Genomic DNA, 22,802 nt, shown 5'->3' with positions numbered 1-22,802 from the left:
TGGAGAATCCAAGATGACAAAAAAAAAGTGTGGAGCTGGATGAACATGGCAGGCCAAGCTGCATCTCAGGAGCACAAAAGCTGACGTTTCGGGCCTAGACCCTTCATCAGAGAAGACTCACTTCACCCAAAGAGGATCTTGTGTCATCCTGATAGTCTCCCCCCCCACCTCTGGGCCAGAAGGTCCAGGTGAGTGTTTCACCTGCCACGGAGGCTTGACATAACATAAATAAGCAAAATGAAATAACTACACTGAAGCTACTGCAAAGTGGTGCAGTCCTTATCTGTTGCCACTCCAACACACACATTAGACTTCATTTATGAAGCATCTTTATCAATTTAAAGATTAATATGTTAAATGGATTGACACTATTTCTAAACTCTTGACCATAGTTCACTAGGGTCAGTTGCACTACTCATATGGTCAATCTCCCCTAAAAGGGGGAGAATGAATTAAAATCAATGAAACTATATTGGTAGTAACTAGCTACAGGACTGAATATGTGGAAGAAATAAGGAATCAAAAGATATTCCTCTTTTTTCTCTCTTTCCCTTTTTTCCCTACAAACTTATGTTTATGTTTAAAAAAAATCTCTATCCACCTCTACAGGCATCCCTGCATCCATTAGTTTACATGATACATTCTAGCTTTAACAAGGAGACACATTTTGCCACCAAAAACATGATCCAAAATGTTCTATCTCGAATTGACACTTAAATCAAAGAGGCACCTGAAAGAGACAGAACTCTTCCTGGATCAGTCCATTCATATCCCTTTTCATATTGGGTGCTCTCCCACACTATGGCCCCTGCTATGGATGATCAGTGTCACTGGTCCTCAATGTTATCCATTAGGTTAATCCCAGCTGACTAATCTTTCTGTTACAATTGTATGAGAGTTGAAGAAAAGTCACAATACAAAAACAAATATGATTTTATAAACATAAACTCAACAGGATAGTACCAAAACAGTGACCATCATCTCACTAACAATATGCTCCCATAGACCCAACTGGACTAAATGAAAGAGACGAATCTGAAGAGCAGACAATCATTTCTGTAGCATAAGCCATTGCCTTCGATTGCCCCAACTAGTTAAACAAGGCAGGTGAAAAACATCCAAAAATAAAAGTGAGTCTAATGAGATAATACGAACTGCAGATGCTGGAGAATCCAAGTTAACAAGGAGTAGAGCTAGATGAACACAGAAGGCCAAACAGCATCAGAGGAGCAGGAAAGCTTATGTGAATCTAAAGAGATAATGGGAACTGCAGATGCTGGAGAACCCAAAGATAACAAAGTGTGGAGCTGGATGAACACAGCAGAGCAAGCAGCATCTCAGGAGCACAAACGCTGACGTTTCGGGCCTAGACCCTTCATCCTCTGATGAAGGATCTAGGCCCGAAACATCAGTGTTTGGGCCCCTGAGATGCTGCTTGGCCTGCTGCGTTCATCCAGTTTCACACTTTGTTATCTGTGAATCTAAAGAACCTGGTTGGTCAAAGTGATCAGGATGTGCTAGATTTTATAAAAAAGAATTTGATTTTGGAGCTTTGCATACATGTATATTCAGCTCTGCAATCCACATTTTATCTTTCAATGCATGTTAAACCAAAGAGTAATACAAATTTATTCACAGACACAGTAAAGTTATTCTAACAGCATTTTAATACGCTCTGTTTTTTAAGTGTGGGGCATACACACTATACCTGTACGTCCAAGGTATAGGAGGGGTGTTGATGGACACATGCTTTCTGCAAAAGAAGCTGTTAACGTCTGCTGCTTTACACCTGTCATTGGGTCCACAACATACCAGATATCCTGCTTCTTTCCTAAGGAAACACAAAATAAAACCATCTTACAATAAACTATTATCATTTCACTTAGAAGCTACCAATCCACTCATCGAATCACACCAGGGGATTTCAGATACATCACAGCTTGATTCACCCTTCCTTCCTTGTACTTCTGAGTATAAAGTGGAAGTTTATAAACCAGTCAGCTGAAATAAAACGTTTCTATAAATAATAACCCTCCAAGGAGCACCTATAAAATAGTTACTTATCAATTTTAACTCAAATTGCAAATTAAAGCGACCTGTGACCCCCTATCTGCAAGAACTAATTTAAGTTGCTGATGGCAACCATAAAAAATACTATACAGAATGTGATCTTGACTTGAGTTTAAGACCTGCAATCCCCTGTAGTAAGTCCAAAAAGAATGAATTGTACCCTTATTAATCAGATATTCAACTATTTAAAGATCAGTAATATCTGAACATTTGCCAAGCCAAGGACTTTCTATAAACACAGTCTCGTTAAGGGCTGAAAAGACGCATCTCTGATTAACCTTGTAACAACTGACTGGCAGTGACCATTCAAATTAAATTCTAGTTAGGAGCTGGGCGGATTGCATGAAAAGCATGCGATTTTGAAACCAGACTATTCATAAAACAAGCAGTTCACTCCTCCCCACCCCTAATCCCATCATGGCAGGTAGACAGAGGTGCAGCATATTTAATTGCAAAATCTCATAGCCTAACACTTTATTGAAACCTTACATTTTAATCATCAGATTGGCACAAAAAAGGCCTTTTGGCCCATAGTCTGGCCCACCAAAACAATGCTAAATATAAAATAATCCCACATTCCCACACTAGGCCCATAGCTCCAAATGTTATATTTCATGTGCTCATCCACGGACTTTTTAAAAGGTTGACAGGGTTCCTGTCTCAATGACCCTCTCCCACACTGCATGCCAAATTCTCTCTAAACTTCCTGCCTTCCACCTTAAAAGTCTGACTGATCCTTCAACTAAGGGGAATGACTGCCACCTACCCATTGGAATTTTACTCATCTGCAAACATAAACCCACAATTTGCAAACTTGTTGATTTCCAGCAAACATTTTCTCCTCTGGCATAAAAAAAAGTGATTGATCACTACACAGTGAAATCTTTCCTTTCCTGTGCAATATAGGAGTACAGTTGAAAAGACAACTATCTTAGGTGAGAATAATGGTGGAATTCCGAAAACAATCGTGAGCAACGTATTGTGAAACTGAGTTCACTCACCCATGTACAGTATACCATCAGAACTTCGACAAGGGGATGCTTGCACCAATTCAGGAATTGTGAAAGGAAGTTTCTGTTTTAAAAAAAAGAACTAATGGTTTTGGCATGAAACTAAAAACAAGTTTCATATCAGGCAACAAAAGAAGATATACCACATATTAAAAACTACGTACTAAACCCTAGCAGCAGAGCCTATTCATTCTGAAATCAGGTCTGCAGAATCAGGTTTATTCAAAACAAAGTGGAATTAATAAAATTGATTTAAAAATATAAAACCCACAGCTACCACCACTATATTTTGCAAAGATGTAGCTACAGTTTCAGGAAGGCCAAAGGATAATTGATTTTGGTAAGTTAAACTTCCACATGAAAGCAGCACTGTTCTTCTATTACTGATGAAAGGAACATGGTCGGGGGATAGCTTAGAGAATTACAGAGTTTACAGCATGAAAAGAGCACATTCAGCACAATCAGACCACCACACAACATTGCCTGCCCAAAAAACGCTTGATACTGATACTGAAAGTTTGAAATTAAAAAAATAACTATTTGCCACTTATTTTGTTTATGTACAATTCAATCTAAAACATGAATTAGTAGATAGCTTATTGAATTCAGAAGACTTTTTCAGTCAAAGTTAAGAAAAATAGGCCTTTGAACAGACACAAGCAAACAGGTGGGACTACAAGGGTATTAGCTTACAGTAAGGCCTTCATTATTTTTGCCTCCCAGTGTATACAGACTGCCATCATTAGGATCAGGAAGAAATGCTGGTCTGCAAAGAAGAAATAAACAACAAATTAGTAACAGCATTTCTAATTATAGATGGTAATGAACTACCAGCTGGGCCATTTACTTGCACAGCACAGGAGATTGACAGGTAGCAAAATCCAGGTGTTGTGAGCCCTAAACCAATTGGATCATACACAACTGAAGGTGCCCTTCTGAAAGGAGGGTCTCTCTGCAGTTAAAAGTTGCTACTCCTTGCTCAGATTTAGAATTTAGAACTACCACACATTAAATAACGCTATGATGGAGTAACCATACACACTACGATTATGCACAATTCTGCACAGTTCATTCTACAAACTGAAACGTGGAATTATGTTAAAAATCACGTGGCAGATGCTTGTACAGACATCAAGACCGAAAGTGTTTTTTTTTAAAAAAGATTTTTGCACAAGTTCTCTGGCTTTGACTAAGTGAGGTGCCTTTTGAAGTAAAAAGAAATGCACACGACTGTGAAAACAAACTCTACAACATGTTTGAGATTCAGAACCAGCCTAAGAAATCTGTTTGTAAAGTTCTCAAGTGCACATGGCTGGCTGACTAAAAAGAAAAATGTAAATTCAGCATTATTTGTAGAAGGATCAAGCTCAACAACAATCCAAGAGCAGTGACACTGGGATGCACTGCATAGTTACAAATAAATACACTGGCTAGCAAACACTGTACGAAATGGAGTAATATAGCTCAAGTATTCATACAACAGAGAACACAAAACTCATGAAAGACTAAAACAGTCAACAGAAGTGAAAGGAGCTGGTTTTTGGAGGATTTGTAAAATGGAAGTCAAAAAAGGATTATATCATAATATGAAGCAAAGCAGGCAGGATTATAAACTGAGTTTTTAAAAGCTAGTTTTGAGCAAAAGTGACCAAAATGCTATTGAACTGTTGCCAGAAGCCAACTATTTCACTAAGATAATGGGAACTGCAGATGCTGGAGAATCCAAGATAACAAAGTGTGGAACTGGATGAACACAGCAGGCCAAGCAGCATCTCAGGAGCACAAAAGCTGATGTTTCGGGCCTAGACCCTTTGTCAGAGAGGGGGATGGGGAGTGGGTTCTGGAATAAATAGGGAGAGAGGGGGAGGCGGACCGAAGATGGAGAGTAAAGAAGATAGGAGGAGAGGAGAATTATAGGTGGGGAGGTAGGGAGGGGATAGGTCAGTCCAGGGAAGACGGACAGGTCAAGGAGGTGGGATGAGGTTAGTAGGTAGGAAATGGAGGTGCGGCTTGAGGTGGGAGGAAGGGATGGGTGAGAGGAAGAACAGGTTAGGGAGGCAGAGACAGGCTGGGCTGGTTTTGGGATGCGGTGGGGGAAGGGGTGATTTTGAAACTGGTGAAGTCCACATTGATACCATTGGGTTGCAGGGTTCCCAAGCAGAATAGGAGTTGCTGTTCCTGCAACCTTCGGGTGGCATCATTGTGGCACTGCAGGAGGCCCATGATGGACATGTCAACTAAAGAATGGGAGGGGGAGTTAAAATGGTTCGCGACTGGGAGGTGCAGTTGTTTATTGCGAACCGAGCGGAGGTGTTCTGCAAAGCAGTCCCCAAGCCTCCGCTTGGTTTCCCCAATGTAGAGGAAGCCACACCGGGTGCAATGGATACAGTATACCACATTGGCAGATGTGCAGGTGAACCTCTGCTTAATGTGGAAAGTCATCTTGGGGCTTGGGATGGGGATGAGGGAGGTGGTGTTGGGGCAGGTGTAGCACTTCCCGCGGTTGTAGGGGAAGGTGCTGGGTGTGGTGGGGTTGGAGGGCAGTGTGGAGCGAACAAGGGAGTCACGGAGAGAGTGGTCTCTCCAGAAGGCAGACAAGGGTGGGGATGGAAAAATGTCTTGGGTGGTGGGGTCGGATTGTAGATGGCGGAAGTGTCAGAGGATGCTGCGTTGTATCCGGAGGTTGGTGGGGTGGTGTGTGAGAACGAGGGGAATCCTCTTAGGGCGGTTGTGGCAGGGGCAGGTTGTGAGGGATGTGTTGCGGGAGATGCGGTCAAGGGCGTTCTTGACCACTGCGGGGGGAAAGTTGTGGTCCTTGAAGAACTTGGACATCTGGGATGTGCGGGAGTGGAATGCCTCATCCTGGGAGCAGATGCGGCAGAGGCGGAGGAATTGGGAATAGGGATGGAATTTTTGCAGGAGGGTGGGTGGGAGGTGGTGTATTCTAGGTAGCTATGGGAGTTGGTGGGCTTGAAATGGACATCAATTACTGGAGAGATGGAGACTGAGAGGTCCAGGGAGGTGAGGGATGTGTTGGGGATGGCCCGGGTGAACTTGAGGTTGGGGTGGAAGGTGTTGGTGAAGTGGATGAACTGTTCAAGTCCCTACCTACTAACTTCATCCCACCTCCTTGACTTGTCCGTCTTCCCTGGACTGACCTATCCCCTCTCTACCTCCCCACTTATACTCTCCTCTCCACCTATCTTCTTTTCTCTCCATCTTCGGTCCGCCTCCCCCTCTCTCCCTATTTATTCCAGAACCCTCTCCCCATCCCCCTCTCTGATGAAGGGTCTAGGCCCGAAACGTGAGCTTTTGTGCTCCTGAGATGCTGCTTGGCCTGCTGTGTTCATCCAGCTCCACACTTTGTTATCTTAACTATTTCACTAATGTTGGTTAGTGGGGAAAACCTGACAGCCTACATTTAGTTCCAACAATATGTCTGGCTCTGAACCGCCCTCTGAAGTATTCCAGGCACGTATACACTGACAATGAATAAATAATTTTGCACATATTTGGAAATGAGAAGTAGTCTAAAAAACAATAAAGCAACAATAGATCCTTAACACATATGCTATCTATTTTCATTAGATATAAACAGATGTTAGGAACTTACTCCGTCAGATGCATGGGCACTTGAAGCACAGGATCTGTAAAAGACAAAAGATTTAGAATAGTAAAATTACACAAATAAAATGAGACAATGCAAAGTCTGAGTCTATCTAGAAACCCTAACCTATCATTCTGATCCTGATTTTTAAAATAGTAATGAGTTATGAAGCCACTGATTAATTATCCAAATCCAAAGTCGTGGAGTATACAAATCTATGCCAATAAACAGGCAGCCATTTTACATATGATAGAAGAAAATGTGTGATAAAATGTACTAATGGAAAAACATGATTATCTAATACTGTACAGACAAAACAGCAGCTGAAATACCTGAAGGAAGAGTTGTGGACTTCCAATGGACTGAGCTAGTAGCATCCTGAACTTTAGGGCAGAAATTGACAGTTCAAGTCTCCTAGCCATGCAATATGGAAGATTCATAGCCTTCTCAAGCAAGATATGAGACACAGGCTAGGTTTACAGTTTCTGTATTTAAGCTAACCTTAATCATCTGTTTTCACTATTCTCCTAGAACCCATTTGTTACTTAACCGAAGACATACTAAATCAAGGGTAACAAAGTGAGGAGCTGGATGAACACAGCAGGCCAAGCAGCATTTTAGGAGCACAGATGCTGTTTGGCTTGCTGTGTTCATCCAGCTCCACACTTTGTTATCTCGGATCCTTGAGCATCTACAGTTCTCATTACCTCTGATCACATACTAAATAATGACCCATTCTTAATATGATCTGGTAATGTCCTCATATCCAACATCTGGATTATTTGGTAGGAGACAACTGGAGCAGAGGTGGTCACCACAGCTGCCCACATAACAGACGTATTGACTTGGCAGAAACAATGTAAGCTCCAGCAGGTATGTTTAGTAGAACCGATACCCACTGGAGGCAGTGTAAAGTCAAGAAATTTGGAGACAGTAGAAAAAGACAGACTGGAAAGACTGCGTTTCTTAAAGTGGAATTGCAGTATAGCTTAAAATGGCAAATAAAACAATTATTATGCTTTAATAACTGGTCCATTTCAGTTATTCAGAGATAATCAAAGCAGTTTGCACAGTTGTCCAGGTGTTTGGGTGGGTGTGGGCGCGAGTGTGGCAAGTGTGTGTATGTGGGGGGGGAGGAGGAGACATACAAAAAAAGGTAGAAGGAAGTGGGCACAGACAAGGGGCAAAATCAAGGACAGGTTTCAAACAGTCGTTCGTTGTGGTCAGTGGTTCTGTGACAGGTTGATCTCTGTTCACTTTGTACAGACATGGTTAGTCCAAAGTCATCCAAAATGGAATATTTATAAGATGGCACAGAGGGCTAAGAAACAGATCTAATTCAAAAGGACAGCCAGTGTGGCATTTTGATGAACAGAAGATAACTATAGTATCAGAGATAATGGGAACTGCAGATGCTGGAGAATCCAAGGTAACAAAGTGTGGAGCTGGATGAACACAGCAGGCCGAGCAGCATCTCAGGAGCACAAAAGCTGATGTTTTGGGCCTAGGCCCTTCATCAGAGCTATAATATAACTATAATTGTATTATGAATTGAAGTAGGTGCATTGCCATGGGAAAGTAGAAGGATTTGGATTGAAGGTTCCAAGGGTATTAAAGGCATCACCTCAGGTTAATAACGATAGTAAAAGATAATGGAATTGTAGGTTTTAATCACAAGAGCTGTAAAATATAAAAGCCAAGAGGGAGGCTTATGTTTACATAAAAGGCATGTACAGTAGTAGCGATTACAACATTGGGCAAATAATTAAATAGTCTGGAGCAATGATGCAGAGACAAGTTCAAAAACATGGTAGTTGGGGAATTTACATTTAGTTGATTAAACATACAAGGAGAAAAAGCTAGTAGTAGCAATGATGACCATGACACTACACTGCAAAAACCCAGCCAGGTTACTACTGTCTTAATGAGAAGCCAACACAAATGATTTTATACTGGTCTGGTCGAGATGGAATTCCAAACCCAGGGCAGTATTCTAGACTGGCTCAGAAAGCCACGAGGTGACAACAAATAGTGCTACAGGGAACTAACATCAGCAAAGACTACAGCAAGCAGGCAATTCGCCACTGATTCTCAAGGCAAAGAGAGATAGACAATTAATTTTCCAGCAAGTGTGCACATGAACACATGTAGCTTTTCTTTATTAGGTTCAAAATGCCAGTTGCCTACATTAAGTTTGCTTGACATAGATTAACATTACCCATGTTTCACTCTGTGCAGTCCTTAATCAATTGCAAGTTCCCATTTCTGATTTATTTTTCACTTATCAACTAATCTTGGAGTATTGCGTACAGTTCTGGTCACCGCATTATAAGAAGGATGTGGAAGCTTTGGAAAGGGTGCAGAGGAGATTTACTAGGATGTTGCCTGGTATGGAGGGAAGGTCTTATGAGGAAAGGCTGAGGGACTTGAGGCTGTTTTCATTAGAGAGAAGGTTGAGATGTGACTTAATTGAAACATATAAAATAATCAGAGGGTTAGATAGGGTGGATAGGGAGAGCCTTTTTCCTAGGATGGTGATGGCAAGCACGAGGGGGCATAGCTTTAAATTGAGGGGTGAAAGATATAAGACAGATGTCAGAGGTAGTTTCTTTACTCAGAGAGTAGTAAGGCAATGGAACACTTTGCCTGCAACGGTTGTAGATTCGCCAACTTTAGGTACATTTAAGTCGTCATTGGATGAGCATATGGACGTACATGGAATGGTGTAGGTTAGATGGGCTTGAGATCGGTATGACAGGTCGGCACAACATCGAGGGCCAAAGGGCTGTGCTGTAATGTTCTATGTTCTATAATCCTTACGTACAACATGCTTCTGATGATGCAGCCATCATATAACTCAGGCATGAAGATATGCAATGAGAAATAAGATTCTTCCCCAACTTCCAATTTCAAGATTTGCCTATGGTATTACATTTAAGGGCAGGTTTTGGTTTATAAACAAAAAGTACAAAATATTGGAAGAAAAATAAAACATTATCTAAAGGCAAGACAAAACAACAATGCCAAGATTAAGATTCCCATTATCTGCTAACTGAATTAGACAGGCTGTTTCGGAAAAGCCAGCAGAAAGCTCTTCCAACTTCATTAGCTTTTTCAACAAATAGCAAATAATTAATAAACAAACAAATAAATCTACTGTGATATTAATAGTATGGAGTATAATATGTTGAGGCCACTTACAAATTGCAAAACCAAGACTATAAAGCCTATTGTGTATTACTTTTATAACTCAAGCCAGCTTCCTAAAGAAGTGGGGCACAGTTCCAAATCTGTACATTTTGATGGATAAGGATACACGTGCACAACTGTTCTTGATGCCTTTCCAGTCAGCAGAAAGACCTAGTGTTTTCAAGTTGGAATGGGAAATGGATGTAGTTTAAATAATTGTGAAAGTTTCCAAAGCATTCTTAATTTGAAATGTGCAGCACTAATATGCCCCGTGTGCTGTTTTTACAATTTAATCTGCATTATCAGAAATAATCCACAACTCACTTATCCTCCATGCAAATGTAAATCTATTACAAACACCTATTTCTAACAACCGAACTCCACACGTTCAGAAATCAGGCTGGGTCATCTCTTTTTCCCTTATTCATTCATGGGATGAGGGTGTTGCTAGCTTGGCTGCATTCATTGCCTATCCCTAAGTGCCCAGAGGGCAGTTAAGAGTCAACCACATTGCTGAGAGTCTGGAGTCACATGTAGGCCAGACCTGGTAAGGATGGCAGTTTCTTCCCCTAAATGGCATTCGTGAACCAGATGGGTTTTTCCCCCAACAATTGACAATGGATTCATGGCCATCATTAGACTCCTAATTCCAGATATTTATTGAATTCAAATTCCACCATCTGCCGTGGCTGGATTCAAACCCAGATCCCCAGGCATTATCTGGGTCTCTAGATTCACAGTCCAGCGATAATACCACTAGGCCATCGCCTCCCCTGTATATTCAAGGTTGAGATAGACTTTTAAGCAGTAAGGGAAAAAGGCTTATGAAGAAAAAGCAGGAAAGTGGAGTTCAAGTTTATTTGATCTGCCAAGATCTTACTGAATGATGGAGCAGACTCAATGGGCTGAATAGCCTATTTCAGTTCCTCCATCTAAATAGGAAATAGTTTTTTTCAAATTCAGCAAAACCTTTCCATTAATTTTACTCTCTTTATTAAATCTCCCCATAGCCCTCCCTGTTTAAGAACAATTTCTGCTTCTGGATTCTGCATAACCAAGGTCTCTCACCCATACTCAAGAAACCTTCCTCCACACACACACAAAGATCTTACATCTATATCGATATATATAATACTCCAGATGAGGAGAGGCTCAATCTAACTTATGTAAGATTTTTGCTATATGCCATGATTTCAAAGCCATAGATGTCTTTTTTAAACACAGATATCCTGCCAACACACTCTGTGCCTGCAGCTGCTTTAACTCTCACGAAATGTTCCTTTTGCTATCTGTTCAAACAATTCGAAGCAGGCACCACCCTCAAGAAAAGCTCAAAGACTTTCTTTTTAAAAAGCCGCATTGAGACTGGGTCTTTACATGCAACTTTCTGCAAAACGTGGCAAGAAAATACTACACTGGAAACACTGGTTTGTGCACAGTTCTTGAAACGGAGGTTCATATACTATTTCAATCTGAGATTTATAAAGTGAGACAACACACCGTAACTAGTGACACTTTTTCTTTCATTACACCAACTGGTAGATTAGTTTAATTTAAAAAGTTCAATTTGATCAGAATTACTGAAACTGATTAGGAGACCCCAAACTCAACCACTCTCCTTAAACATTTCTTGATCTTAGTGCGTTGTTTATATACTAACAGATCTTTAAGAACAAAGGGTGTCAATTCAGAATATCCAGTTTTACAAAGAGCACACTTTCTGCCTAAAATAAAACTTGCTCAACAAACAAATTGTACATTGGCAGAACTTCAATATTTGAGGCTAATTAGTGAAGAGATATTATTATTATTGACAAGTCTCTTGGTTACAGGGTTAGAGTAAACTGGGTTCCAGCAAACGCTCGCTTCACTTTAGGTTTTCATTCAGTAATTCCAGTTAAATTCAAGCATGATGAAATCTCCAATCATGTGTTGTTTCTAAGCAGTTCTATGTAAAAGGAGACAGAAAATGCATACTTTTATTCCAAGCAGAGAACACTTCCTCTATCCTTTGCAAGAGTACAAAAATGACAACACAACATCCCCAAAAATGTGATCAACAAAAACAGAATGACAGCAGCTGATTAAGACTATGAATTGCTATGTTATAGGCTATGCATAACCAAATTCAGTCTCCTGCTTCCCTCTTCTGAGTTCACTTACCCAGCACAGACTCCAGAACCAACCACAGCACTGATTACTTGAAAGATCCTTGTTGACCACCCACCAATACAAAATTACATTTACCTGCATTAAACCACACAACTTTTGAAATGCACAAGTACATGACAGTTTTAAACATGGTCATTTTCTATATATGTTTAACTTTTATGGCATGGGATAGATTCACAAATACATGCAAACATCAAATCATTAGTAAAATGAGGCAACTTTTGTGTGCAAGAACAATAGTTTTCAGGATACAGAATAAGGCTACATTCACTGCCTGCCCCTAGCTGCCCTAATTAGCTTTGTTGCAAAGAACACGCAAGCCAGTGGGACATGGGAACGCAGGCGCAGATTTTAACGACTTATGCGAATGATTAACAAAGTGTACATGAAATTTTGTTTTTCATACACAGACGTGTCAAGCACATACTAAAGTACGTTACGCTAAATCTTTCTAAAGTTCGGTTAGGCTGCAACTAAAGGGTTACATCCAGTACAAGTTGCATTTTAGGAAGCATGTGATGCTTATTGAGTGTGCAGATGATATTCAATAACAGCATGATTCTAAGAATGGGCAGTTATAAATAAATGCTTAGTTGTACAGAGCTTAAACATTGTTAAAAAGTGACTAGAAGTTGCTTTTTGTCTTGCACTAAATTGCAAAAAACAGACTCGAAAAAGATCATTTTATATAAAAACGGGTGATAACTAGTGAGGCCGTTATTGGTTACCCTATCTATTACAATTCTCAGTCCAGGTAGGTAGATTCTGATTCTCACCCATCACCTTCTTTTCATTCTGTACAAAATGGTGACTTTTTTGCTCAAGTTCAATCCTTTTAGAATGGATTGAGAATTTTAGTTACAAAGTTCAGTTGGAAAAGTTAGAGTTGTTTTCCCCAAGATACAAAAAAAATGTGTCCCAATTAACAAGCACCAGCAGACAGTTTTAATGTTTGGCATGGCGAGTGACATTAACCTGGACACATTGCCCACAAGGGATATAGAAGTAGAGATGATAGATGACTTCAAACAGATGGGCATTTGCAGGAACAGAGTGGAGATGCAGGGAAATGGGGCAGACTGAATTGCTCAAATGGAGAACTGGCATAGACTCACTGGACTAAACGATTTTTTTTAGTCGCTGCCAGCTAGGCTATCATTTATTATTCATGCTTAACTGCTCTTGAAAAGGTAATGGTGAACTTTCTTCTTGAACTGTTGCATTTGATGCAGCTATACCCACGATGCTGTGAGGGAGTGAGTTCCAACATTTTGACACAGATACAGTGAAAGATGTTTACTTCCAAACCACGGTGGTGAGTGCCATGGCAAGGAACTTGCTGGTGCTGGTTTCCCATATATCTGGTGCCCTTGTCTTTCTAGATGGTGATCATGGGTTTTGAAGAGCCTTGGTGAATTTTTGCAATGCATCTCTAGATGGTACACAATATTCTAACTGTGCATCAATGATAAAAGGAGTGAATGTTTACAGATGTGGTGCCAAGCAACCAATTTGTTTTTCCCCTGGCTGGTATCAAAATTCTCAATTGTTGTTAGAACAGAAGGGATTCTAATGAATTCAAGGAGTGATGTTTAAATTCTCTCTTGTTGGAGATGGTCAGTTAGTGACAGTTGCTTGGCCAAATTTTACTTGTCACATCAGCCAACCCTGGACATAGCCTAGGTCACCCCGCACTTTGACACTGACTGCTTCAGTAACTGATGAGTCACAGGTGGTGCTGAACATTACACAGTCAGCAAATATTCCCACTCTAACTTTATGGAAGGAAGGCCATTAATGAAGCAGCGAAAGATGGGAATCTCTGAGACACAACCCTGAGGATCTCCTGCAGAAACATCCTAGTGCTGTGACACAATTAACAGAACCATAACAATGACATGAATCATGTAGACAAAAGATCAACAATCCTCCCCTAATTGGACAGCTAACTATATTTAACCATTATTTAGTAGCTGGCACATTTAATGTGTTTTGAGGATGAATTGAAGGCTTCCCTTAAAAAAATAAGAGGCAAAGCTTACTCCAGTAACCTTTATACTGCCATACGGGAAGTAGAACTTGCAGAGATATGAAACTAAGTTGCTCTTTGCCCAGTATTCCAACCAGAGAGTGGTGTGATTGTGGCAGGGAGAGAGTCTGATTAAAAAATCTAAATTGTGCCATTGATATAGAAGGTGTAATATCTGAAGTTTAGAATATAAAATTCAAAAACCCCAAGTACTAGTTTAAAACTGCTTAGGAATTTACTCTTAAATCCACACAACGGATGAGGCCACAAGTCAAAAAGTGGATTATTGCTTGGATTTGAAATTGCCTTCTTATCAGAAACATTCTTTCTAATCAAACGTGCAATATTAAAATTAGACCATAACCAGAGGTCAAGTTACATTTTCCCCCACTTCCAAGACACGAATGATGCTACCTACCTTCTTTCAAGGTCCATTTAATGGAGCCTGTCTGTTTGCTGACAGCGTGCAAGTTTCCATCCAATGTTGATATAAAAAGCAGTGTCTCAGGCAGGACTGTGCTTGAACCTCCACAGCACTATAAAACAAACAATATATAAATATACCCAAAAAATACAGTACAATCCAGATAAACAATACTTAATCAATAAAGGAACCAAGGGTTATGGGGTAAAAGCTAGGAAAGGGGAATTGAGGGTTATCAGAACATCAATGGTCTCTGAATGATACAGAAACTCAAAGGGCCAAATGGTTTACTTCTGCTCATACATTATGTGCTATCAACACAATTTTGAGACATTAGAGGTGATATGGGAGGGGAGGAATCATGAATCTAAGCCAGTCACATACTGTTAAGACTGTTTATGCTTAGTTTAATTTCCATTCATATATTGGATTTCCCAAATACAGCAGCCGTGTCACTTAAAACTGTAATGTAGCTCAACAGATTTTCCCTTGGGAGTAACAGCTATGATAATGAAATTAAATACAGAATCGTGATTCTTTGAAATCAATACAAGAATTTGTTCAAATGAAAACCAGTCTTAGATAAAAGATAATAAAGTGTGAGGCTGGATGAACACAGCAGGCCAAGCAGCATCTCAGGAGCACAAAAGCTGACGTTTCGGGCCTAGACCCTTCATCAGAGAGGGGGATGGGGGGAGGGAACTGGAATAAATAGGGAGAGAGGGGGAGGCGGACCGAAGATGGAGAGTAAAGAAGATAGGTGGAGAAGGTGTGGGTGGGGAGGTAGGGAGGGGATAGGTCAGTCCAGGGAAGACGGACAGGTCAAGGAGGTGGGATGAGGTTAGTAGGTAGCTGGGGGTGCGGCTTGGGGTGGGAGGAAGGGATGGGTGAGAGGAAGAACCGGTTAGGGAGGCAGAGACAGGTTGGACTGGTTTTGGGATGCAGTGGGTGGGGGGGAAGAGCTGGGCTGGTTGTGTGGTGCAGTGGGGGGAGGGGATGAACTGGGCTGGTTTAGGGATGCAGTGGGGGAGGGGGAGATTTTGAAACTGGTGAAGTCCACATTGATACCATATGGCTGCAGGGTTCCCAGGCGGAATATGAGTTGCTGTTCCTGCAACCTTCGGGTGGCATCATTGTGGCAGTGCAGGAGGCCCATGATGGACATGTCATCAAGAGAATGGGAGGGGGAGTGGAAATGGGGACCGCTTTGCAGAACACCTCCGCTCAGTTCGCAACAAACAACTGCACCTCCCAGCCGCAAACCATTTCCACTCCCCCTCCCATTCTCTTGATGACATGTCCATCATGGGCCTCCTGCACTGCCACAATGATGCCACCCGAAGGTTGCAGGAACAGCAACTCATATTCCGCCTGGGAACCCTGCAGCCATATGGTATCAATGTGGACTTCACCAGTTTCAAAATCTCCCCCTCCCCCACTGCATCCCTAAACCAGCCCAGTTCATCCCCTCCCCCCACTGCACCACACAACCAGCCCAGCTCTTCCCCCCCACCCACTGCATCCCAAAACCAGTCCAACCTGTCTCTGCCTCCCTAACCGGTTCTTCCTCTCACCCATCCCTTCCTCCCACCCCAAGCCGCACCCCCAGCTACCTACTAACCTCATCCCACCTCCTTGACCTGTCCGTCTTCCCTGGACTGACCTATCCCCTCCCTACCTCCCCACCCACACCTTCTCCACCTATCTTCTTTACTCTCCATCTTCGGTCCGCCTCCCCCTCTCTCCCTATTTATTCCAGTTCCCTCCCCCCATCCCCCTCTCTGATGAAGGGTCTAGGCCCGAAACGTCAGCTTTTGTGCTCCTGAGATGCTGCTTGGCCTGCTGTGTTCATCCAGCCTCACACTTTATTATCTTGGAATCTCCAGCATCTGCAGTTCCCATTATCTCTCTTAGATAAAAGCCTACTTCATGGAGAATTACATCTCATGCATAAGCTGCTTCCTTACTCTCACTTTACCCAATAGAGTCAAGGTAACTGAATTTCAATCCAAGCAAACAACCTTACAATGTTCTTTATGGTCTATTGCACTGCGAGATAAACCCAAAAGGTTCCAGAAGGCACTGTTCTACTATTGCTATTCTGCTCCTACATCAGTATCAGATCATCAACAGCAGACGCCTGTCCCTTGGTACCGAATGCATTTTCCCCAGTCAGTTTTCACACCCTCTGCAGTTCTAAATGCAGATACCAACAGCTTTTGCCAAGATTTGTTACTAAATAATAAAGGACCCATGCCAAAAACTGTTGCAGTTCAATTAATTTGTCTTACACAAAAGGTGTTACATTTAAGGAAGCTGCTTCAACACCACATCTGGTTCTACCACCATTTTCCCACTAATACTACAAAGATTTCTTCATTTGAAACAGATATTACCAAATATAGTTGCAGCTTTTCTCCACAACTCATTATGCAGCAAGATTTTGTACAAGTAAACAAAAGATTATCCCACCTTCTTGTTATTGCCCTTCTTTCAGAGCCATTTTTGACACATCTTGAAAACTTAAGAACTGCAAATACAACAGCAAAAGAAAATAAAAACAGAAAGAAGTGCAGATGCTGTAAATCAGGAGCAAAAACAAAGGTGCTAGAAAAGCTCAACAGGTCTAGTAGCATCTGTGAAGGGAAAAAACAGTTAATGTTTTCAGGTCCGGTGACCGTTCCTCAGAACCCTTCCAAGGAAGGGTCTCTGGACTTGAAACATTAACTCTGTTTTTTCCCTTCACAGATGCTGTTAGACCTGCTGAGTTTTTCCAGCAGAAAGTACTACCTATGCCAAAAATTTGAAATAAGACACAATGCTGGAAACACTCATAGCAGGCTACTTTGTCCTGGTCAATATTTATAGTCAGTTTACAAAGAAAAGAAGGAAATGGCATGCATATTCACACATCACTGCTTCAGTATTTCTGAGATTAACTGACGTTTCATTGAAACGTAAGTATTTTCAAATACAAAATATCCAGTTGGATACTTTATCCCAACAGTTGAATACTTAAAGTTCTCAAGTTTTAAAAACATTGATGAATCCAGGTGCTTTGGTGAAACCAGCAGTAAGAGCTCAAACTAAGCAGCTGCTTCCTTTTTCACTCACTTCAAAGGGCAAGTCTTCACAGCCTCTGTCGGAAGTCACTTTTGGTGCATTCAAACTCATCACTCATTGTGCAAGGCCATTTGCCACCTTCTCCCCTTACTCATTCCACTTAGCTACAGATAACAAGCTGCACCACAACACATTAACAACAACTGGCACTAGCCGATCACATCTAGGAAGTGACATGCTACTGGTCTTCCATGACTGTACAGAAATTTCTACAATCCTGTGCAGCCCGAATATATCACCTGACAGGCTCAGTTGACAACACTGCTACCAACACCACGTACCAGACAGTTCTGTCCACTTGACATAACTATTTTCATCAAGTGGAAAAAAAATTAAAGAAGTACAGGTAGGTAAAACAGATGGCATGGAAAAACTTAAAAATCAAAACTATAACATTTAATAAGAGAACAATACCATTCTACATCATGTAAATGTGAAAGATTTTTAAGATCTAGTTTTCTACACAGACGACAATTACTGACAGCTTGCTTAACAATTAATTTCTTGCTTTGTTTGCATTGTTAAATTGTGTCAACAATAGTTAAATTGGATCCTTGTACTAAAGGCAGTAAACAAAATCTGAATGGCAATTGACAGGCCACTTAAATAACTAAAACTGATCAAGATGTCACTTTGGGCAAATTAACTCATGCACTTTACAGAGGCATAACATGCTTGAGATACAGAAATTCAAGACTGTTCACAACTCCAATGGGTTAGACTATACAATTGACAAAGAGTAACGAAAAATCAAAGTAAATGAGTAAACTAAGTACTCAGGGAGATAGAAGCATTATTCCATTACAAATTAGTAACATTAAAATACTGTGCTGATGGAAAAACACCACATTTGCAGTTGAAACACACCTAATAGCAATAATCTCAGAATCAGGGATTATACTAAGCGAATCTGTTAACATTCATGCAAATTTGGTTACAGCACGTTAAATCATTCCTACAGAAGAAACCTCTCAACTGAGATCACAAACACGTCTGCCAAGGCAAAGCGGGTAGTATCCTGGATTCTAAAATCAGCAAGTTTCAGGTTCAAATTCCATTTCAGCTGACATTTTAGTACTACACAATATACTGTCATTTAGATGAGACACTACACAATAGCTTTCATTTCTATAGCACATTTAACATAAAACAAAACCACCTAATGGCACTTCGTTGGACGGTTAAAACATGATTTATAGTCTGGTATTGGCATACAGTCAATTAATGAAAACATTACACTGTTACAATTTTAATTTCTCAAGCAACATATTGTTACTCTAGAACAGGCACTAAAAAGGTTTTTTTTAAAAAAGTTTCTACACATTCCATGGATGTCCTAAAACAGTGCATAGAGAAGACGTTAAACAAGGAAAGCAAGGAAAGACAAATCTTGGTTGCTCTCCTATGAACTATATCCCATTTCCCTCAAAGAAGAAAAATGGAATGCGGTAAAAGAACTGAGTTCTGACAAAAAAAAAATCACAACAGCAATAACAGCAACTTTTTAGTTAGAATCCAAACTGCTGACCATGATGACTGAGCTTTTTCTGTTTGATCTTCTAACAAATACCCCACTATACACCAATTTTTTTGATATGCCGGAGTTCCATCAAATGACAGAAAGCAGCGCTTTGCTGCATGTAAAATATAAACAATATTTATGCAAATTCAAAACAGATTTGAAAAAAATAAAGTCAGTTTAAATGATTTGTTTGCACTCACAATCTGACTAGAAGAACAGAAACAAGCCAAAATCCATTCCGTCGGTTGTTGCACTACACTGTGCTCCCCAATAAACAGAATCAGGCTGCAAATAGAAACACAAGTGAGCTTTAGCTCTGCTCGCTCATACCAAAAATGGTGGCTCCAGTGCTTTTTGACAAATATTACAAGTTCAATATTTTACCACTTCTAAATGACATTAGTGGCAGCAGAATCACCAATAGCAATTGTATTCCTGCTAATTCTGGAATTCTACCCCAGGAACAGGTGGATTGTTAGAATCCAGGAATCTTAAACTTTTACGCTGCTAAATGAATACTTATCAAGAACGTAATATTAAAATGCAACAAAGCAAGTGATTTCAAAAATGGGACAATTAAAAATGGAACAACTCCTTAACTTTCCGAAGGCATCATACTGAGGAAATTAGAGTTAGCAATATGTGGATTCAGATTTCCAGGAGCAGTTTTGCACTTAACATTGAGCAGCTTCGGGTTCCTGTCTCTAAGCAAGGATGTGCTGGCATTGGAGGAGGTCCAGAGAGGTTCACAAGAATGATTCTGGGTATGAAGGGCTTGTCATATAAGGAACGGTTAGGGCTCTGGGTCTGCATTCAATGGAGTTTAGAAGGATGAGGGAGGATCTTACTGAAACTTACAGAATACTGACAGGTTTGGACAGTGTGGATTGGAGAGATGTTTCCACGAGTAGCAGAGACCAGGACTGGAGGGCACAGCCTCAGAGTGAAGGAACGACCCTTTAGAACAGAGATGAGGAAGAATTTCTTCAGCCAGAGGGTGGTGAATATCTGAAACCCATTGTGGCAGAAGGCTGTGGAAGTCAAGTCATTGAATGTGTTGAAGACAGATTGATGGATTCTTGATTAGAATGGGGATTAAGGGTTACAGGGAGAAAGCAGGAGAATGGGATTGAGAAACATATCAGACATGACCAAATGGTAGTGCAGACCTAATGGGCTGAACGGCCTAATTCTGCCCCCATTTCTTATGGCCTTACGGGGACACATTAATTAGACGTACACACACAAGTACTAAAGGCAGAGCTCAGGATTAAGAGAACTATGCACCATTATTTACTTCAATATTTGTTTATGATGTTTGTAGTATATGATATCATTTTAACCATAATTCAGTTAAAGATTAACTATGGTTTATTCAGCTCCCACAACTTTCTGTTCATTGTGCAACATATTTGAAGATTAGGAGTCCAATCAGTTGGATCGTTCCCAGTAGTGTTAACAGCAAAAATACTTCTGCAGCATTGGTGCTGATACTTGATCTGTATTCTGAATTGCTAGATTTTAATTTGACCTACAATATTTTGTAGGGGCTCTTCCAATTCTGCAAGTAGTGGTGTGTTGTTAGCATATTGCAAGGTGCAATTTGCCTTCAATTTTTACCACCGTGAGTACATTTAAGTCTTCAAATATTTGTTGCGCACATAGATTGAACAGAACTGAAAAGACAAAAAGAAATGGTAGCTAGATGGTAAACAACAGAAGGAACTAAACCGAAAACTGAATTAGACAATGTCATGCTGGTACAAATAGTTAAGGTTGTCTATTTAGAACAAATGATAACCGGAGCTGCCCAAGGAAGTGGGAGAGGCAGGTACAATTAAAACATTTAGAAGGTATTTGGACAGTTACATGGATAGGCATGGTTCAGAGGGATACGGGCCAAAAGCAGGCAAATAGAATTGGTTCAGTTTAGGAAACCTGGTTGGCATGGATGAGTTGGGCCAAAGAATCTGTTTCCATGCTGCACAACTATGGTTCTTTGAGATGCCATTAATAGGAGTATAGATAGCCAGAAGTAATTGGCTTAACGGTAGAACAGAGGGTGGTGGTAGAAAGCTGTTTGTGTGACTGGAGGCCTGGGTTCAGTGGTGTACCACAGGGTTTAGTACTGGGTCCCTTACTGTTTGCGATTTATATAAACAAGCGTGGGGAAGATGATGGGTTTGCAGATGACACAAAGACTGGCTGGGTGGTTGGCAGCGAGGAAGCATGTCTGAGGCTACAGGGGAATACCAACGGATTGGTCAAATGGGAGGTTCAATGGCAGAAGCAATTTTAATCCTGCTAAGTGTAAAGTGATGCGGTTTGGAAGAAGTTACAAGTCAAAAGTACTCAATACAAGACAGGATACACGCAAGCTCAGCGGAACAGAGGGATCTAACGCAGTTTTTCCACAGATCTCTGAAGGTGGCAGGGCAGATTAATAGAGGGGTTTAGGCACCATATGGGACACTTGCCTTTATCAGTCATGGCACAGATTATAATCTCTCTGCTCTTATATTGGGCCCATATAGGTCTTTGGTTAGGTCACAGCTGGAGTACCGTGTGCAGTTCTGGCCTGTGCACCATTGGAAGGATCACAATCCCGACAGTGCAAGGAATGGAGGGATATGGACCAAGGGCAGGCAGTAGGGGTTAGTTTAATTTGGTGTCACAATCAGCAAAACATCATGGACCGAAGTGCCCGTTCCTGTGGTGTAAAGTTCTATGTTCCACATTCTACAGTGCTAAAAAAAAGCCATTCAGCCCATTAGGTCTGCAACAACCCCCCAAAGACCAGCCCACACAAACCCAGACCTGTGCCCCATATTTGTAACCCGCATTTTCTGTGGCCACTCCACCTAACTTGAACACTTGTGGGCTTTAGGAGGAAACCGAAGCACCAGGCAGAAATCTAGGTACACATGGGGAAAACGTGGAAACACCACACAGACTGTCACCCTAGGGTGGAATTGAATCTGGGTCCTTGGCACTGTGAGGCAGCAGTACTAACCACTGAGCCACTGTGCAACCCAGGACCTGAGTGCACTGGAGGAGGCAGAGGGGAAATTCACCAGATTATTGCCCGAGATGGAACACTTCAGTTGTGAACAGAGGCTGGATTTTTTCATTGAAGCAGAGAAAGTTGAAGGAGAATATGATAGAGGTGTACAAGATTATTACGGTCATGGACAGAGCGAAAAGTAGATGTTCCCCTTAGTCAAAAGGGTCAGTAATAAGGGGGCATAATTTTAAAGGTGAAAGGCAAGAGGTTAAGAAGGGATTTGAGGAAAAAGATTTTTCACCCAGAAGAAGGTGGAATCTGGAATACACTACCTGAGAGGGTAGCTGAGGCAAGTAACTCTCAATTTTTAATGCAGTTGGGTTAGCATTTCAGATGTCATTACATTGACGGGTATTGGTTTAGTGCTAAAAGGTTGTTGTAGTGCAATTTTGGCAGTAAAGACTTGATGGGTAAAAGGGCCTCTTCTGTACTGTATAACTTGTATGATTAATAGTGAAGATGGAAGGATGCGAACGAGAAAGTTCAGAATATATTACCTTCTGACCACTTTACAATGGAGAAGGTGGTGGCTTTTCAAACATGAATGTTAAAACACATACTAAAAATTCCATAAAGAACCACGAGCAGGCCA

At 41.1% G+C, this 22,802-nt stretch overlaps 1 protein-coding gene across 1 annotated transcript in view; it reads right to left on the bottom strand.

Moving 5' to 3' along the window:
- Positions 1 to 22,802, bottom strand: part of ern1 (endoplasmic reticulum to nucleus signaling 1) — a 97,389-nt gene that overhangs the window by 38,303 nt on the left and 36,284 nt on the right. The window contains exons 2-6 of the mRNA XM_048554912.2: positions 14,496 to 14,613; positions 6,694 to 6,727; positions 3,774 to 3,846; positions 3,072 to 3,144; positions 1,709 to 1,831 (exon numbers count right to left, since the gene is read on the bottom strand). Of these exons, the coding sequence (XP_048410869.1) occupies positions 1,709 to 1,831; positions 3,072 to 3,144; positions 3,774 to 3,846; positions 6,694 to 6,727; positions 14,496 to 14,613 (421 nt within the window). The remainder of the gene's footprint in view (positions 1 to 1,708; positions 1,832 to 3,071; positions 3,145 to 3,773; positions 3,847 to 6,693; positions 6,728 to 14,495; positions 14,614 to 22,802) is intronic.

Source organism: Stegostoma tigrinum, chromosome 22, assembly GCF_030684315.1.
Source record: "Stegostoma tigrinum isolate sSteTig4 chromosome 22, sSteTig4.hap1, whole genome shotgun sequence".
Lineage (NCBI taxonomy): Eukaryota > Metazoa > Chordata > Chondrichthyes > Orectolobiformes > Stegostomatidae > Stegostoma > Stegostoma tigrinum.
This window is presented reverse-complemented; position numbering and strand designations above follow the sequence as displayed.